General features: G+C 40.3%; 1 protein-coding gene across 7 annotated transcripts in view; it reads left to right on the plus strand.

The window, feature by feature from the left end:
- Positions 1-13574, plus strand: part of CHP1 (calcineurin like EF-hand protein 1) — a 63915-nt gene that overhangs the window by 3690 nt on the left and 46651 nt on the right. For all 7 annotated transcript variants that reach the window (XM_072808432.1, XM_072808431.1, XM_072808435.1 and 4 more), the window contains one exon: positions 6329-6401. In XM_072808432.1, coding sequence (XP_072664533.1) covers positions 6329-6401 — 73 coding nt within the window. The remainder of the gene's footprint in view (positions 1-6328; positions 6402-13574) is intronic.

Consider the following 13574-nt stretch of genomic DNA (forward strand, 5'->3'; position numbering starts at 1 on the left):
TCCCTGGGTGGCTCAGCGGTTTTGCGCCAGCCTTTGGCCCAGGGCGCAATTCTGGAGTCCAGGGATCGAGTCCCGCGTGGGGCTCCTGGCATGGAGCCTGCTTCTCCCTCTCCCTCTGCCGGTGTCTCTGCCTCTCTCTCTCTCTCTCTCTCTTTGTCTATCATGAATAAATAAAAATAAATTTAAAAAAATCTAAAAAAAAATCTGAAACTTTTTTTTTTAAAAGATTTTATTTATTCATGAGAGACAGAGAGAGAGAGAGAGAGGCAGAGACACAGGCAGAGGGAGAAGGGGCTGAAGGTGGTGCTAAACCCCTGAGCCACTCAGGCTGCCTTAAAACATTTTTAATTAAAGCAAATTTTTTTTGAGAGATTGCCATTGTGTGGGGGGAGGGGCAGAGAGAGAGAGAGAAAATCTTTAGTAGTCTCCACACCCAGTTTGGAGCCCTATGCAGAGCTTAATCTCACAACCCTGAGATCCCCAGGGATCCTCAGCTCAGGTCCCCATTCATTTAATTTTAGTCTCTAGTTCTGGTATGTGTCATGTGGTATGGGGACAAAGTTGAACAGATTTTGGAAGTAAGTTTTAGGGCATGAGCCCGGAGACTTGGGATCCAATCGAGTCCCACGTCAGGTGGACTGCATGGAGCCTGCTTCTCCCTCTGCCTGTGTCTTTACCTCTCTCTCTCTGTCTCTCATGAATAAATAAACAAAATCTTAAAAAAAAAAAAAAAAAGGAAGTTTTAGGGTCGCCTGGGTGGCTCAGTGGTTGAGCATTTGCCCTAAGCTCAGGTCATGATCCTGGGGTCCTGGGATCAAGTCTTGCATCAGGCTCCCCACAGGGAACTTGCTTCTCCCTCTGTCTATGTTTCTGCGTCTCTCTCTGTGTCTCTCATGAATAAAAAATAAAATCTTATTTTAAAAAAAAGGAAGTAGATTTTATAGCGAGGTTTTGTTTGAGAAGGTAAAGTAATGATAGACCTAACTAATGTGGGTTTTTCTGTAGTTTCAACAAAAAGCATAAGTCTGGCAAAGGCAATTGCTTGAGAATAATTTACTGGACTAAAATGTACAAGGAAGTTCAACTTCAGGCTACTACAGTCTCAAAATGCAAGACCCCTTCATGGCCCTTGCCTGTCAAGCCATGTTGCCCAAAGGTGCTATCTTCTGGCTCCTATTGAAATGGAAATGCACGTATAACTAATACCTTTAGTTTGGGGTTAAGTGATTTGTAAAGCTGTGTGTGTTTCCTGCCCACCTTACCATAATGAAAAACTTCAAATATACAGAAAAGTTAAAGTAGTAAAATGAATATCCATATACATTCCACCTCAATTCAACAATTAACATTTTGATTTACCTACATAGTTAAGTATATATAGCTTTAACTGTATATTTGCTTTATTTATTTACATACACACACACACACATACTTATATGTGTATTTTTTGGTGAACTGTTTGAAAGGCAGATAACAACTCTTCACTTTTAAATATTTCTTTAGGGATCCCTGGGTGGCGCAGCGGTTTGGCGCCAGCCTTTGGCCCAGGGCGCGATCCTGGAGACCCGGGATCGACTCCCACGTCGGGCTCCCGGTGCATGGAGCCTGCTTCTCCCTCTGCCTATGTCTCTGCCTCTCTCTCTCTGTGTGTGTGACTATCATAAATAAATAAAAAATTAAAAATAAATAAATAAATAAATAAATATTTCTTTATGTGGGATGCCTGGGTGGTTTAGTGGTTGCGCAGCTGCCTTTGGCTCTGGTGTGGTTCCCTGGTCCTGAGGTCCTGGGATTGAGTCCTACATCGGGCTCCCTGCATGGAGCCTGCTTCTCTCTCTGCGTATGTCTCTGCCTCTCTCTCTCTCTCTCTCTCTCTCTCTCTCTCTGTCTCTCATGAATAAATAAATAAATAAATAAATAAATAAATAAATAATAAAATATTTTTTAAAGGTATATATTTCTTCATGTATCCTGAGAATAGGAATTTTTTCTCTACATAACCTCAGTACTGTATCACACCTAAGAAAATTGGCAATAATTTAAAAATATTATCTACCATTTAGTCCATATTCAGATTTCCCCAATTATAAGAAAGTGATTTGTTGTTACATTGTTTTAATGTCTTTTTAAAATATTTTATTTATTCATGAGAGACACAGAGGAGGCAGAGACACAGGCAGAGGGAGAAGAGAAGCTGGCTCCACACAAGGAGCCCGATGCGGGACCTAATCCTGGACCCCAGGATCACACCCTGAGCCAAAGGTAGATGCTCAACTGCTGAGCCACCCAGGCTTCCCTTTCTTACTCCCTTTTCATTTTATTTTTCTCTCTGTCACTCCTGCCTAGTGCTTGCTACTTCTCTAAAATGCCTTCCTCTTCTGAGCATGAGGTAGTGATAATAGATTTGTAGTCAAATTGGGAGGATCTTTCAAGTAATCTTTCAACAGTATAAAATAATTATGTGCCCATTAGGGGAGAAAAATATAGCTTGATTCAAGACATGACCATGTGCAAAGTCAAGAGACTTCCTTTGAGTTACTGAGAATTGGTGCAGGTTTAGGGCGCCTTCCTGTTAGCGTCTTGCCGTCTGGTGAGAATAGTTTACTGGAAACTTGTCCTGCCTTTTATGGCAGGTCCGATGCTTTTCTGCTCCTTGAAGTTGCTCTGAGCTCTATACCTTGGAGATTGCTTTTTATTCTCTGTCATGGTGAATTTAGCATGTAAATTGAAGCTTGCTTTCCTCCTCCTCCTCTTTCTTTCTTCTTATTAAACATTAGTTCTGAAGTTTAGGACATAGATTGACATTTGACCATATTAAGTTTTAAAAGCGGACATTTGATTGTACATTTTTTTTTAAAGATTTTTATTTACTTATTTGAGAGAGAGAGGGCACAAGCAAAGGGGAGGAGCAAAGGGAGAAGCAGACTCCCTGCTGAGCTGGGACTCCCACCGGAGGCTCAGTCCCAGGACTCTGAGATCATGACCTGAGCCAAAGGCAGAGGCTTAACCTACTGAGACATCCAGGCACCCCTGCCCTGGTTGTACATTTCTCCACTGATTTCCATGTAACCCCCTTCTAGAAGATCACAGGTTTTATCATTCACAAAAATTTGTGAAGCATTCCACATATTTTTTAAACTATTTATTTGATTGTTTGTTTATTTATTTCAGAAAGAGAGTGCACATGTGAGGAAAGAGGGGCAGAGGGAGAGAATCTTCAAGCAGGATACCCCTCCACCCCCCAGCATGGAGTGCTTTGCAGGGTTCTGTCCCACAGCCTATGAGATCATGACCTGAGCTAAAAGCAAGAGTCGGATACTGAACTGACAAAGCCACCCAGGCGCCAAAGGCATTCCATATTTTTAAGGAAACCAGCCATAAGCTAACCTTTTTTCTGAAATCTGGAATGTAATACCATACCAGCACTTAGTAAGGAAATTTTCAGAATCATACTTAAATAGGTTTCAATGTCTAGTTCTTTGAGATGATTTAGATTAGAAAGATATCTGATGGTTCGTTTGTTAGTTAAAGGGGTTGGACCCCTTTAAATGACCACATTCCAGCCAGTTTTAAAATTGTTATCGATAGCTATACATACTTATATATACACATACTGAATTTCTAGAAGAAATTACAAAAAAACTGATAATAGTGTTTGCTTCTGGCAAGGGAAACTGGGGGATTTGGTTGTTAAAGAGACTTCATTTTGTACACTCTTGTACTATTTGCATATTTACTACGTGTATGGATTATTTTCTCAAATTAAAAAAAAGGCACCAGCCTGACTCAATCCATAGAGCTTGTGATTCTTACAGGGCTGTGAGTTTGAGCTCCATGTTGGGTATAGAGATTACTTAAAAATAAAATCTTAAAAAAAACCCCAAACAAATTAGTATAAAAAGAAATACAATTGAATGTTTTCCTTATTAGAAGGAATCTGAAAAATACAGTAGTCTAAGTACTAAAAACTGATCCAGGGGTGGTTGGGTGGCTCAGTTAGTTGGACATCTACCTTTGACTCTGGTCGTGGTCCCAGCATCCTGGGATTGAGCTCTGCATGGGTCCCCTCACCCCCTCAGCAGGGAGTCTGCTTCTCCCACTCTCTCTCCCTGCCTCTTCCCCATGTTCTCTCTTGATGTCAAATAAATAAATAAATAAATAAAATCTTAAAAAAAAAAAAAACTTATCCAGTGGACTAAATATTCTGCCATTATTAAGAAGTACTCCAAAGCAATATAGAAAAATAATGAGTGAATAAATGAAAAACTATTCCAAGTATGGAAAGTATACAAGTGACTGATATTAGATGGTACATAAAGAAATGAAAACAGTGGTATTGAGATTGTGAACAAATTTTGTTTTTCAAAAAATCTTTTGGGAAAGTTAGTCATTCTTTAACTGACTTATTTTTGTTAAACTAAAGAGAACTTCTGTTCTAGAGCAGTCTTTGAGGCCAGAGGCCACAGCCAGGGTAAACAGGTCAGGTTCCTGAAGAAAATGTCTGTAGCTGCCAGTCAGGAGAAAGGTGGAGATTAGTTAGTGCAGCAGTAAAACTGTACCTCCAGGCTCAGAGTGTAAGGATGATGATGATAATGGCTAATCTGGAGTTCTTACATTGTACTAGACATTTTGCCAAGCCCTTTCCTCTCCTGGACTGATGTAGTTCTCTCCACAGCCCCTTTTGCTCACCCCTAAGTAGGCAGTGGTGCCATGAATGGGATCAATCTGTTACCTGACCCTTACCAGAGAGCTTGGCCGGGCAGTAGGTCCACTCAGTGCCTGGCACCTGCTGGCTCCTTGCTGGCTGGGATTGATTCTTCTCTGCTGTGTTTGGAGAGCTAGTACCCAACAGCCCAGCTTGGAATGAAATCTGATGCTGAAGAATTCACTGCTGCGCCTAGTGTGTCCTCTCGTCGTAGCTCTAGGCCATTCACTTCCTGCTTCTCCCGCTGTGCCCCGGTTTACTTTGTCCCATTGTTCCTAAAGCTGCCAGTAGGTTTTGTTGAACTGGGGGAGGAGGGCTACTATCAGAATGCTTTTAGCCACCCCCTTAAACCCCTAAAGGCACAGCGGAGGACAAAGTCCACACTTACCACACCCTTTTTGGCTCTTGTCTTTTCTTTTTTGATAATTCTCCTTTTTCTTCCCTCCTAGTTCCCATCAGCCAAGAAACTAAACTGTTCCGCAGAAATTCTTTTTTTGTATTTTCAAATTCTTACTGTGTATCTGCGCTTCTTGCCTCATTTTAATGGCCAGCTTGTGCTTGAGTTAAAAAATGAGGAAAAAAAGCTTCCTTGTAGATATCATCTGATGATAACCTGATCTTTTTACAGATTGCCTAATTTGCTTTCTGGGAGCTCATTCCTTTACTGGGAGCTTAGTGGAGCTCATGTAATTACAGAAAAGAGGCTGACATGACCCTGTGATCTTTTACCTAAATGTCAGTTCCTAAGGAAGGAGAAAGCCATGATGGTTGGTACAGGAGCAAACCAGATTATAAAAATAGAATCTGCCTGAAGGGCATCTGGCTGGCTCAGTTGGTAGGGCTTGCAACTCAAGATCTCAGGGTTGTGAGTTCAAGCTCTACCATGAGTGTAGAGATTCTTTAAAAATAAAATCTTTGAAAAAATAAAATAAAATAAAAATAGAATCTGCCCCAGTCTTTAAGTGTCGTCAACCAGCCTGATATTGCCAGCCTGAAACAGCAAACTAATTGGTATGTTTTTAATCAAAGCATCCATTTTCAGAGCTTCCAAGTCAAGTGAAAAGGTCAAAAAAATAAAAGGTGAAAGTTTCACAATTTCCTTTTAAACTAAATTCGGCTTTGTTAATCTTAGCCACTTGACATTTTAAGTGGCTAAATCCTAATGAAAAGCCTAGACTTCATTCCTGAATTTTGAGTGCTTTCAATTTATTTTCTAACTTCTTTCTTCTTTAGCTTTTTAATTTCTTTTTTTTTTTTTAAGATTTTATTTATTTATTCATGAGAATATACAGAGAGGAGAGAGAGGCAGAGACACAGGCAGAGGGAGAAGCAGGCTCCATGCAGGGAGCCTGATGTAGGACTCAATCCTGGGTCTCCAGGATCACGCCCTGAGCCATAGGCGGCGCTAAACCGCTGAGCCACCAGGGCTGCCCCAGCTTTTTAATTTCTGTTTTGAAACTCTAGAAAGGAGTTAGACTTGAGATATCTCCCCATTTTATTCTCTCTGAAGTGTATGGTGGTGTGCTGGGACCAGAAAGGTAGTTGACTTCTGAAGGGCCATGCTTGAGTTCAGTTTGAGTGGAGGGTGACTTCTCCCAATGGGACTAATTTTGTGTTCTTTAGTTTCCCACAGTCAGATCACCCGCCTCTACAGCCGGTTCACCAGCCTGGACAAAGGAGAGAACGGGACTCTCAGGTAGGCAGTTCCCATCTTTTTTCTGGGCCAATGTCTGACCAGGTGCCTTTATCCCCAGGGTAGAGGTGATAGGCATCTAGAGCACAGAGAGCAGGAACCATTTCTCTTCCCTGTCTTTGAGCATCATGGATTCAGAAGGAAATTCAGTTAAGCAGAAGAATGACATTACATTTATCACTAAGTGTCTTCTGCCTTACTCTTAACTCTACTTGGTGGGACGCCCGGGTGGCTCAGCGGTTGAGCATCCGCCTTTGGCCCAGGTCGTAATCCTGGAGTCCCGGGATCGAATCCCATATCGGGCTCCTTGCATGGAGCCTGCTTCTCCCTCTGCCTGTGTCTCTATTTCTCTGCCTCTCTTTCTCTGTCTCTCATGAATAAATAAATAAAATCTTAAAAAAACAAAACAAAACAAAAACTCTCCTTGGTTTGGGAGTGGTCATTGTTCTGGTCCTGGGAACATCCTTTTGAGAATTTCAGCTCTCTCTGCTTGAGTTTTCCCATGACCTTTCATCAAACATGTTAGCTTTCAGAAGATTGGCTCATAAATAGCAATCCAAGGTGGTCTAGATTGTTTCACCCTCTCCTCTCATTTCCAAATCCAGCCCCATAATCCTAAGGTACACCACTCTGTATATATTAATGTTAGATAAGATATTGAGTGTTTTTGTCTAGAGCAGTGGTTCTCAACTGAGAGCTCTTTTGCCCCTAGGCAACAAAATACCTGGAGATGTTTTTGATTGTCATGACTGAGGTGTGATGTTGATGTCTGGTATGTAGAAGCCAGGAATGCAGCTAAAAGTCTTAGGACAGCCCCCTGTCCCCCTGCCCACAACAAAGAATTATTCTTCTCTAAATATCAAACATGCCAAAGTTAAGACACTCTGGTCTAGAGTTAATTACATGATTTCAGAGTAATGTGATATTGTTCCACTTCATATTTGACTTATTATAGTCCAATGAAATTTCTCCTTACCATTACCTCCCACCCAAATCTCAGTAGCAAGCTCAGCTTTGACTAATATAGAATGAAGCTATTAGCTTTTCTAATGGCTGGCAGGAAGCAAGAAGTAGTTTAGGAATTCTTTGGAAGACTTCTAGCACAGTTGTGGGATGTGGTATAAAGGGGGAAGGGATATAGTTGCTAAGCCTTTGTACATACTCCTCAGGCAGAATTGCTAGAGAATGCTGGTAAATCCATAGGGCCAAAAAAAAAAAAAAAAAAAAAAAAATCCATAGGGCCGTGTTTGTGCAGGGCAAAATTTGCTATCACTAGAAGCTGGGATGGACTCAAACTATGCTGTATAGTCATTAATGTCAACAACTATGAATGCCTACCATGTGCAAAGACCACACTGGGCGCTTTTTCTTCTTTTTTTATATTGAGGCAAATACACATAATATAAAATTTACCATTTTAAAGTATGCAATTCATTGGCATTAAGTGCATTCATATTGTTGTATAACCATTACTACTGTCTAGATCCAGAACCTTTTCATCACTCCAGATGGAAACCTTGTACCCAATAAGCAGTCATTTCTAATTCAGGGGCAACCACTAGTCTACTTTTCTTCTCTCTCTGCACATTTCATGTAAAATGGAATCATACAGGGCAGCCCTGGTGGCTCAGTGGTTTAGCACTGCCTTCAGCCCAGGGCGTGATCCTGGAGGCCCAGGATCGCGTCCCATGTCGGGCTCCCTGCGTGGAGCCTGTTTCTCCCTCTGCCTGTGTCTCTGCCTCTCTCTCTCGCTCTGTATCTCTCATGAATAAATAAATAAAATCTTTAAAAAAAAATGGAATCATACAGTAAGTGGCCTTCTGTGACTGGCTTCTCTCATTTAACATGGTGTTTTTCGAGATTCTTCAACAATATAGCATGTATCAGTACTTCATTCCTTTTTATGGCTGAATAATATTCCATTGTATGTCTATACTGCATTTTGCTTATCTGTTGATAAGTTGATGGTCATTTGAGTGTTTTACACTTTTTGACTATTATAGTGTTTCTATGTACATTTTTGTATGGACATTTGTTTTTTTTTTTTAAGATTATTTTATTTATTTATTCATGAGTGGCACAGAAAGAGAGGCAGAGACACACAGGCAGAGGGAGGAAAAGCAGGCTCCATGCAAGGAGCCTGATGTGGGACTCGATTCCTGGAATCTAGGATCACGCCCTGAGCCAAAGGCAGACGCTCAACCACTGAGCCACACAGGCGTCCTGTGTGGATATACGTTTTAATTCTCATTCAACTTATACTAAGGAGTAGTATTGTGGGCCATATGGTAATTTTATGCTGAATTTATTGAAGAACACCAAATTGTTTTCCTCAGAGGCTGCACTGTTTTACATTCCCACCTTCAATGAATGTATTGAGGGTTCAAACTTCTCCACATCTTCACCAATACTTACTGTCTTTTATTTTTTTATTATTTTTTTTCCTTACTGTCTTTTAATGCTAACTATCTTGGTAGGTATGAATGGTAAATCATTGTGGTTTTGATTTGTGTTTCCCTGCTGGCTATTAATATTGAGCATCTTCTCATGCTTAACCATTTGTATGTCTTCTTTGGAGAAATGCCTATTCAAGTCCTTTCCCTATTTTTTATTTGGTTTGTTTTTTTGTTGTTGAGTGCTAAGAGTTCTTCCTATATTCTAGATACTAGATCCTTATGAAATATGAGATTTGCGAATACTTTCTCCTATTCTGTGGATTATCTTTTCAATCCCTTTGTAGTATTCTTTTTTTTTTTAATTTTTATTTATTTATGATAGTCACACACAGAGAGAGAGAGAGAGAGAGGCAGAGACATAGGCAGAGGGAGAAGCAGGCTTCATGCACCGGGAGCCCGACGTGGGATTCGATCCCGGGTCTCCAGGATCGCGCCCTGGGCCAAAGGCAGGCGCTAAACCGCTGCGCCACCCAGGGATCCCTGTAGTATTCTTTGAAGCACAAAAGTTTTAAATTTTGATGAAGTCTGATTTATCTAATTTCTCTTTTGGTCTGTGTGCTTTTTGATGTCATATCTAAGAAACCATTGCCAAATCCAGGGTCCTGAAGATTATGCCTATATTTTCTTCTAAGAGTTGTATAGTTTTAGCTCTTCTATTTAGGTCCTTGACACATTTAATAAAATATATAATAACATTATATAATACATGTTACATATAAATTTTACATATATATGTAAAATATATGTATATATTCAAACATTTTTTTGCATGTGGATATCTACCGGTCCTAGTACCATTTGTTGAAGGGACTATGTAATTTTGCACTTGAAAAAATAAATCAGAAGTGCCTGGGTAGCTCAGGCTGGGTAGCTCAGGCTGCATCTGACTCTTAATTTCAGGTCATGATCTCATGGTCATAGGATCAAGCCCCACGTTGGTCTCCAGCCTTAGTGGGAAGTCTGCTTGTGCCTTTCCCTCTGCTTCTCCCCCCAATTCGTGCGCGCTCTCTCTCTCTCTCTTAAATAAATAAGTAAAATCCTAACCAAAAAAAGAAAAAGAAAAAAAAATGAACCAGACTAGAAATATTTTTTTAAGATTTTATTTTTAAGGGAACCCTGGGTGGTGCAGTGGCTTGGCGCCTGCCTTTGGCCCAGGGCGCGATCCTGGAGACCCAGGATCGAATCCCACGTCGGGCTCCCGGTGCATGGAGCCTGCTTCTCCCTCTGCCTGTGTCTCTGCCTCTCTCTCTCTCTCTGTGACTATCATAAATAAATAAAAATTTTTAAAAAAAGATTTTATTTTTAAGTAATCCATGCACCTAATATGAGGCTCAAACTCATAACCCCAAGGTCAAGAGTTGCATGCTCTAAGGATTGAGAGAGCCAGGGGTCCCGAAGGTCTTTTTTTTTTTTTTTAAGTTCTAATACTTGAGTAATTTGCTAGAGTTTGGGATTACATCTCCCTCATAAATTCAGATTTAACCACTGAGTAAAGATATAGAATTCACATTCATTTTGTTTTTGTTTTTGTTTTTTTAAGATTTTATTTATTCATTTGAGAGAGATTGAGAGAGCAGGGGAGGGACAGAGAGAGGGGGAGAAGAATCTGAAACATACTCCGCACTGAACACAGAACCTGACTCAGGGCTCTATCCCACGACTCAAGACCATGACCTGAGCCAAAACCAAGAGTCAGATGCTCAACCAACTGAGTCTTCCAGACACCCCCATTTTGAGTCCTTCTCTTTGTGGAAACTGAAAGATATGTAAATGTGTGTGTCTGTTTTAATCACTTTCAATTATTTGCTAGAAAACAATGGAAAGACTCTTACAAAAGGAGCTCTTAGAATGAAAACTTTGCAGGTGTCAGCTAGTATTTATTTGTTCATTAAAATCTAGCTAAGATTTGCTCAATTCCTAAAATACCATTTCATACTCTATGGAAAGCCAGTGAGTGGGCTAATTCATTCATTTGATATGTATTTATTGACTGGATGTGCTAGGCACTGTTCTCAATGCTTGTTTCTATGCATTCTTGGTTGGGGAAGAGGTGATAGAAAGCGATGACATAATTTTTTATTTCATAGTTACCTTGATCTAACTAATTTTTTGTGCTCAGCTTTACAAAGCACTAGTTCTTAAATTTGTGCTTTGATCTCCATGTGGTGTGGATTCAAATATGGGAGAAGCCACAAGTCACCTTGAGTAGAAGAAGAAATTATCTCATTATACTACCTAGTAAACAACTAACACATTATACGTAAATCATTTTTACATATCAGGGGTTTCACTCTGGCTTTGCTTCCTGACAATAGCCATCTCTACCTCTGGCCATCTGTTAGATTGTCCTATCCCCTTCCTCAGCCACATCTCTTCTACTCCCTCCAGCCTTAGAGAATCCCTGTGTCACTCTAAAGTCTATAGTATGTGTGATATAGCTCTTTCTAGCCTTATCTGTCAAACCCAGCTCAAGTCCTTTCTTGACCTTTCTAGAACCTATCAGGGTGCTTAGCCAAATGCAAGTGACCAGTCTTTTGTTATCTGGAACAGGCCCAGGTTTTCTTCAGATGGCTTTTAGCAGAAATATTTTCCTTTCTACATTTTCTTCACTTTCCTGATGCTCCATGTCTGTGACCAGAAGCCAAATTCTAGAGAGCAAAAGGCTGTACCATATACTATTCGTAGCATACTTATATTCCTTTTTAATGTTAGTCCCAGTGGGAACATAAAGCAGAAACTATCCAAGGCTTTGGTTAGACATGGAGCTTCTCCAAAATGCTTTCAGAAATTTCCCCCAAAGCGGGATGCCTGGGTGGCTCAGCGGTTGAGCATCTACCTTTGGCTCAGGGTATCCCAGAGTCCTGGGATTGAGTCCCACATCGGGCTTCCTGCATGGAGCCTGCTTCTCCCCTTGCCTATGTCTCTGCCTCTCTCTCTCTCTCTCTCTCTCTGTGTCTCTCATGAATAAATAAATAAAATCTTTAAAAAAAAAATTTGCCCCAAAGTATATTTTATAGAACACTAGTTTCTTGGTCTACCAATAGGTATTGTATAAAAAGAAGAAAAAAATTATCAGGCAGCCCAGGTGGCTCAGCAGTTTAGCACTGCCTTCAGCCCAGGGTGTGATCCTGGAGACCCGGGATCAAGTCTCACGTCGGGCTCCCTGCATGGAGCCTGCTTCTCCCTCTGCCTGTGTCTCTGCCTCTCGCGCTCTCTCTCTCTGTGTCTCTCATGAATAAATAAATAAAATCTTTAAAAAAAAAAAAAAAGAAAAAATTATCAACTAAACTTTATGCAAAGTTTGGTAAGCAAGGTTTAACAGGCTTCTTTTTTTACGGGATTTCCTGGCATCTTTAATATGCTCAAGTGAATTGGGCCCCTTCAAGAAGGGAATTTTTTTGTTTGTTTTGTTTTTTTAAAGATTTTTAAATTTATTCATGAGAGACACAGAAAGAGAGGCAGAGACACAGACAGAGGGAGGAGAAACAGGCTCCATGCATGGCACCCAATGTGGGACCAGACCCTGGGAATCTGGAATCAGGCCCTGAGCCAGACAGACACTCAACCACTGAGCCACCCAGGCATCCCAAGAAGGGAGTATTGTAAACAGTATTTGCCAATGATTTGCAGTTTACCTATAGACTCTCTTTTTACATGTATCATCTTTCAGATTGGTATTTCATAAAATATAAAAATATACTATAACCTCACAAATCCTTCAAATGCTGTTATTTTGGGTAACGTGTTTCTACCACTGCTGTTGAAATTGATCTTGATATGGCATCTGTCCTATAAAGGGTCTTGCAGTAATCCTTTGTAGGTCAGGTCAAATGAGAATCTGGTCAGCATCTGAATACAAAGATAATTTCATTAGTTAGAATATCTTTTGTACTGGGGCACCTTGGGTGGCTCATTCAGTTAGGTGTCTGCCTTTGGCTCAGGTCTTGATCGCAGGTTCCTTGGGATCAAGCCCCATGCACGTCACCTCTCAGCAAGGTCTGCTTCTCCCTCTCCGTCTGTGTCCCCCAAACCCCCATGCTGGCTCTTGAGGTTTGTGTGTTCTCTCTCAAATAAATAAGATCTTTAAAAGAAAAACTACCTTCTGTACTGATCTAATGTATGATGTTGGAAGTCAGCATCATGATTACCCATGGTGGAGGGTAGCAGTTAGAGACAAAAGGAGCGTGAAGGAGGTGTTTGGGGACAGATCATAATCTGTTTCTTGATTTGGGTACTGGTTATAATCTTGGTTGAAATTCATCATGCCATATACTTGTGATTTGTACTCTTTTCTATGTCTCTGTTATACTTCAGTAAAAGTTTACTTTTAAAAAATTCCCCTTTTGAAAAAAAAATTCCCTTTTTGAGCAATTTTAATATTGACTCTGTCAGATAATACTTTTTCTCAAATTTTGCCATGATGAAAAATGTTTCTGGATATTAAATCATGCAGGTTAAATTGCCTACAGGGGATAGTGCAAACCAACTAAACTCTGCAAGTAAGTTATTATTGAAAATTGCTAGTTGGCTATATTGTTACATATCACTTAAGAAAGGATTACCTATAAATTTCAGGAGCTTGTGTCCTGAATGATAGCCATTTATTTCCTCAAACACTGAGTGCTGCTTTAAAAAAAAAATTTTTTTTTTAACACTGAGTGCTTTTGAGTTTCACTTTCTTGTTAGTTTATCCAGAGGACAGATGATTTCAGTGTCCTGC

This window comes from Canis lupus, chromosome 32 (genome assembly GCF_048164855.1).
Source record: "Canis lupus baileyi chromosome 32, mCanLup2.hap1, whole genome shotgun sequence".
Classification (NCBI taxonomy): Eukaryota; Metazoa; Chordata; class Mammalia; order Carnivora; family Canidae; genus Canis; species Canis lupus.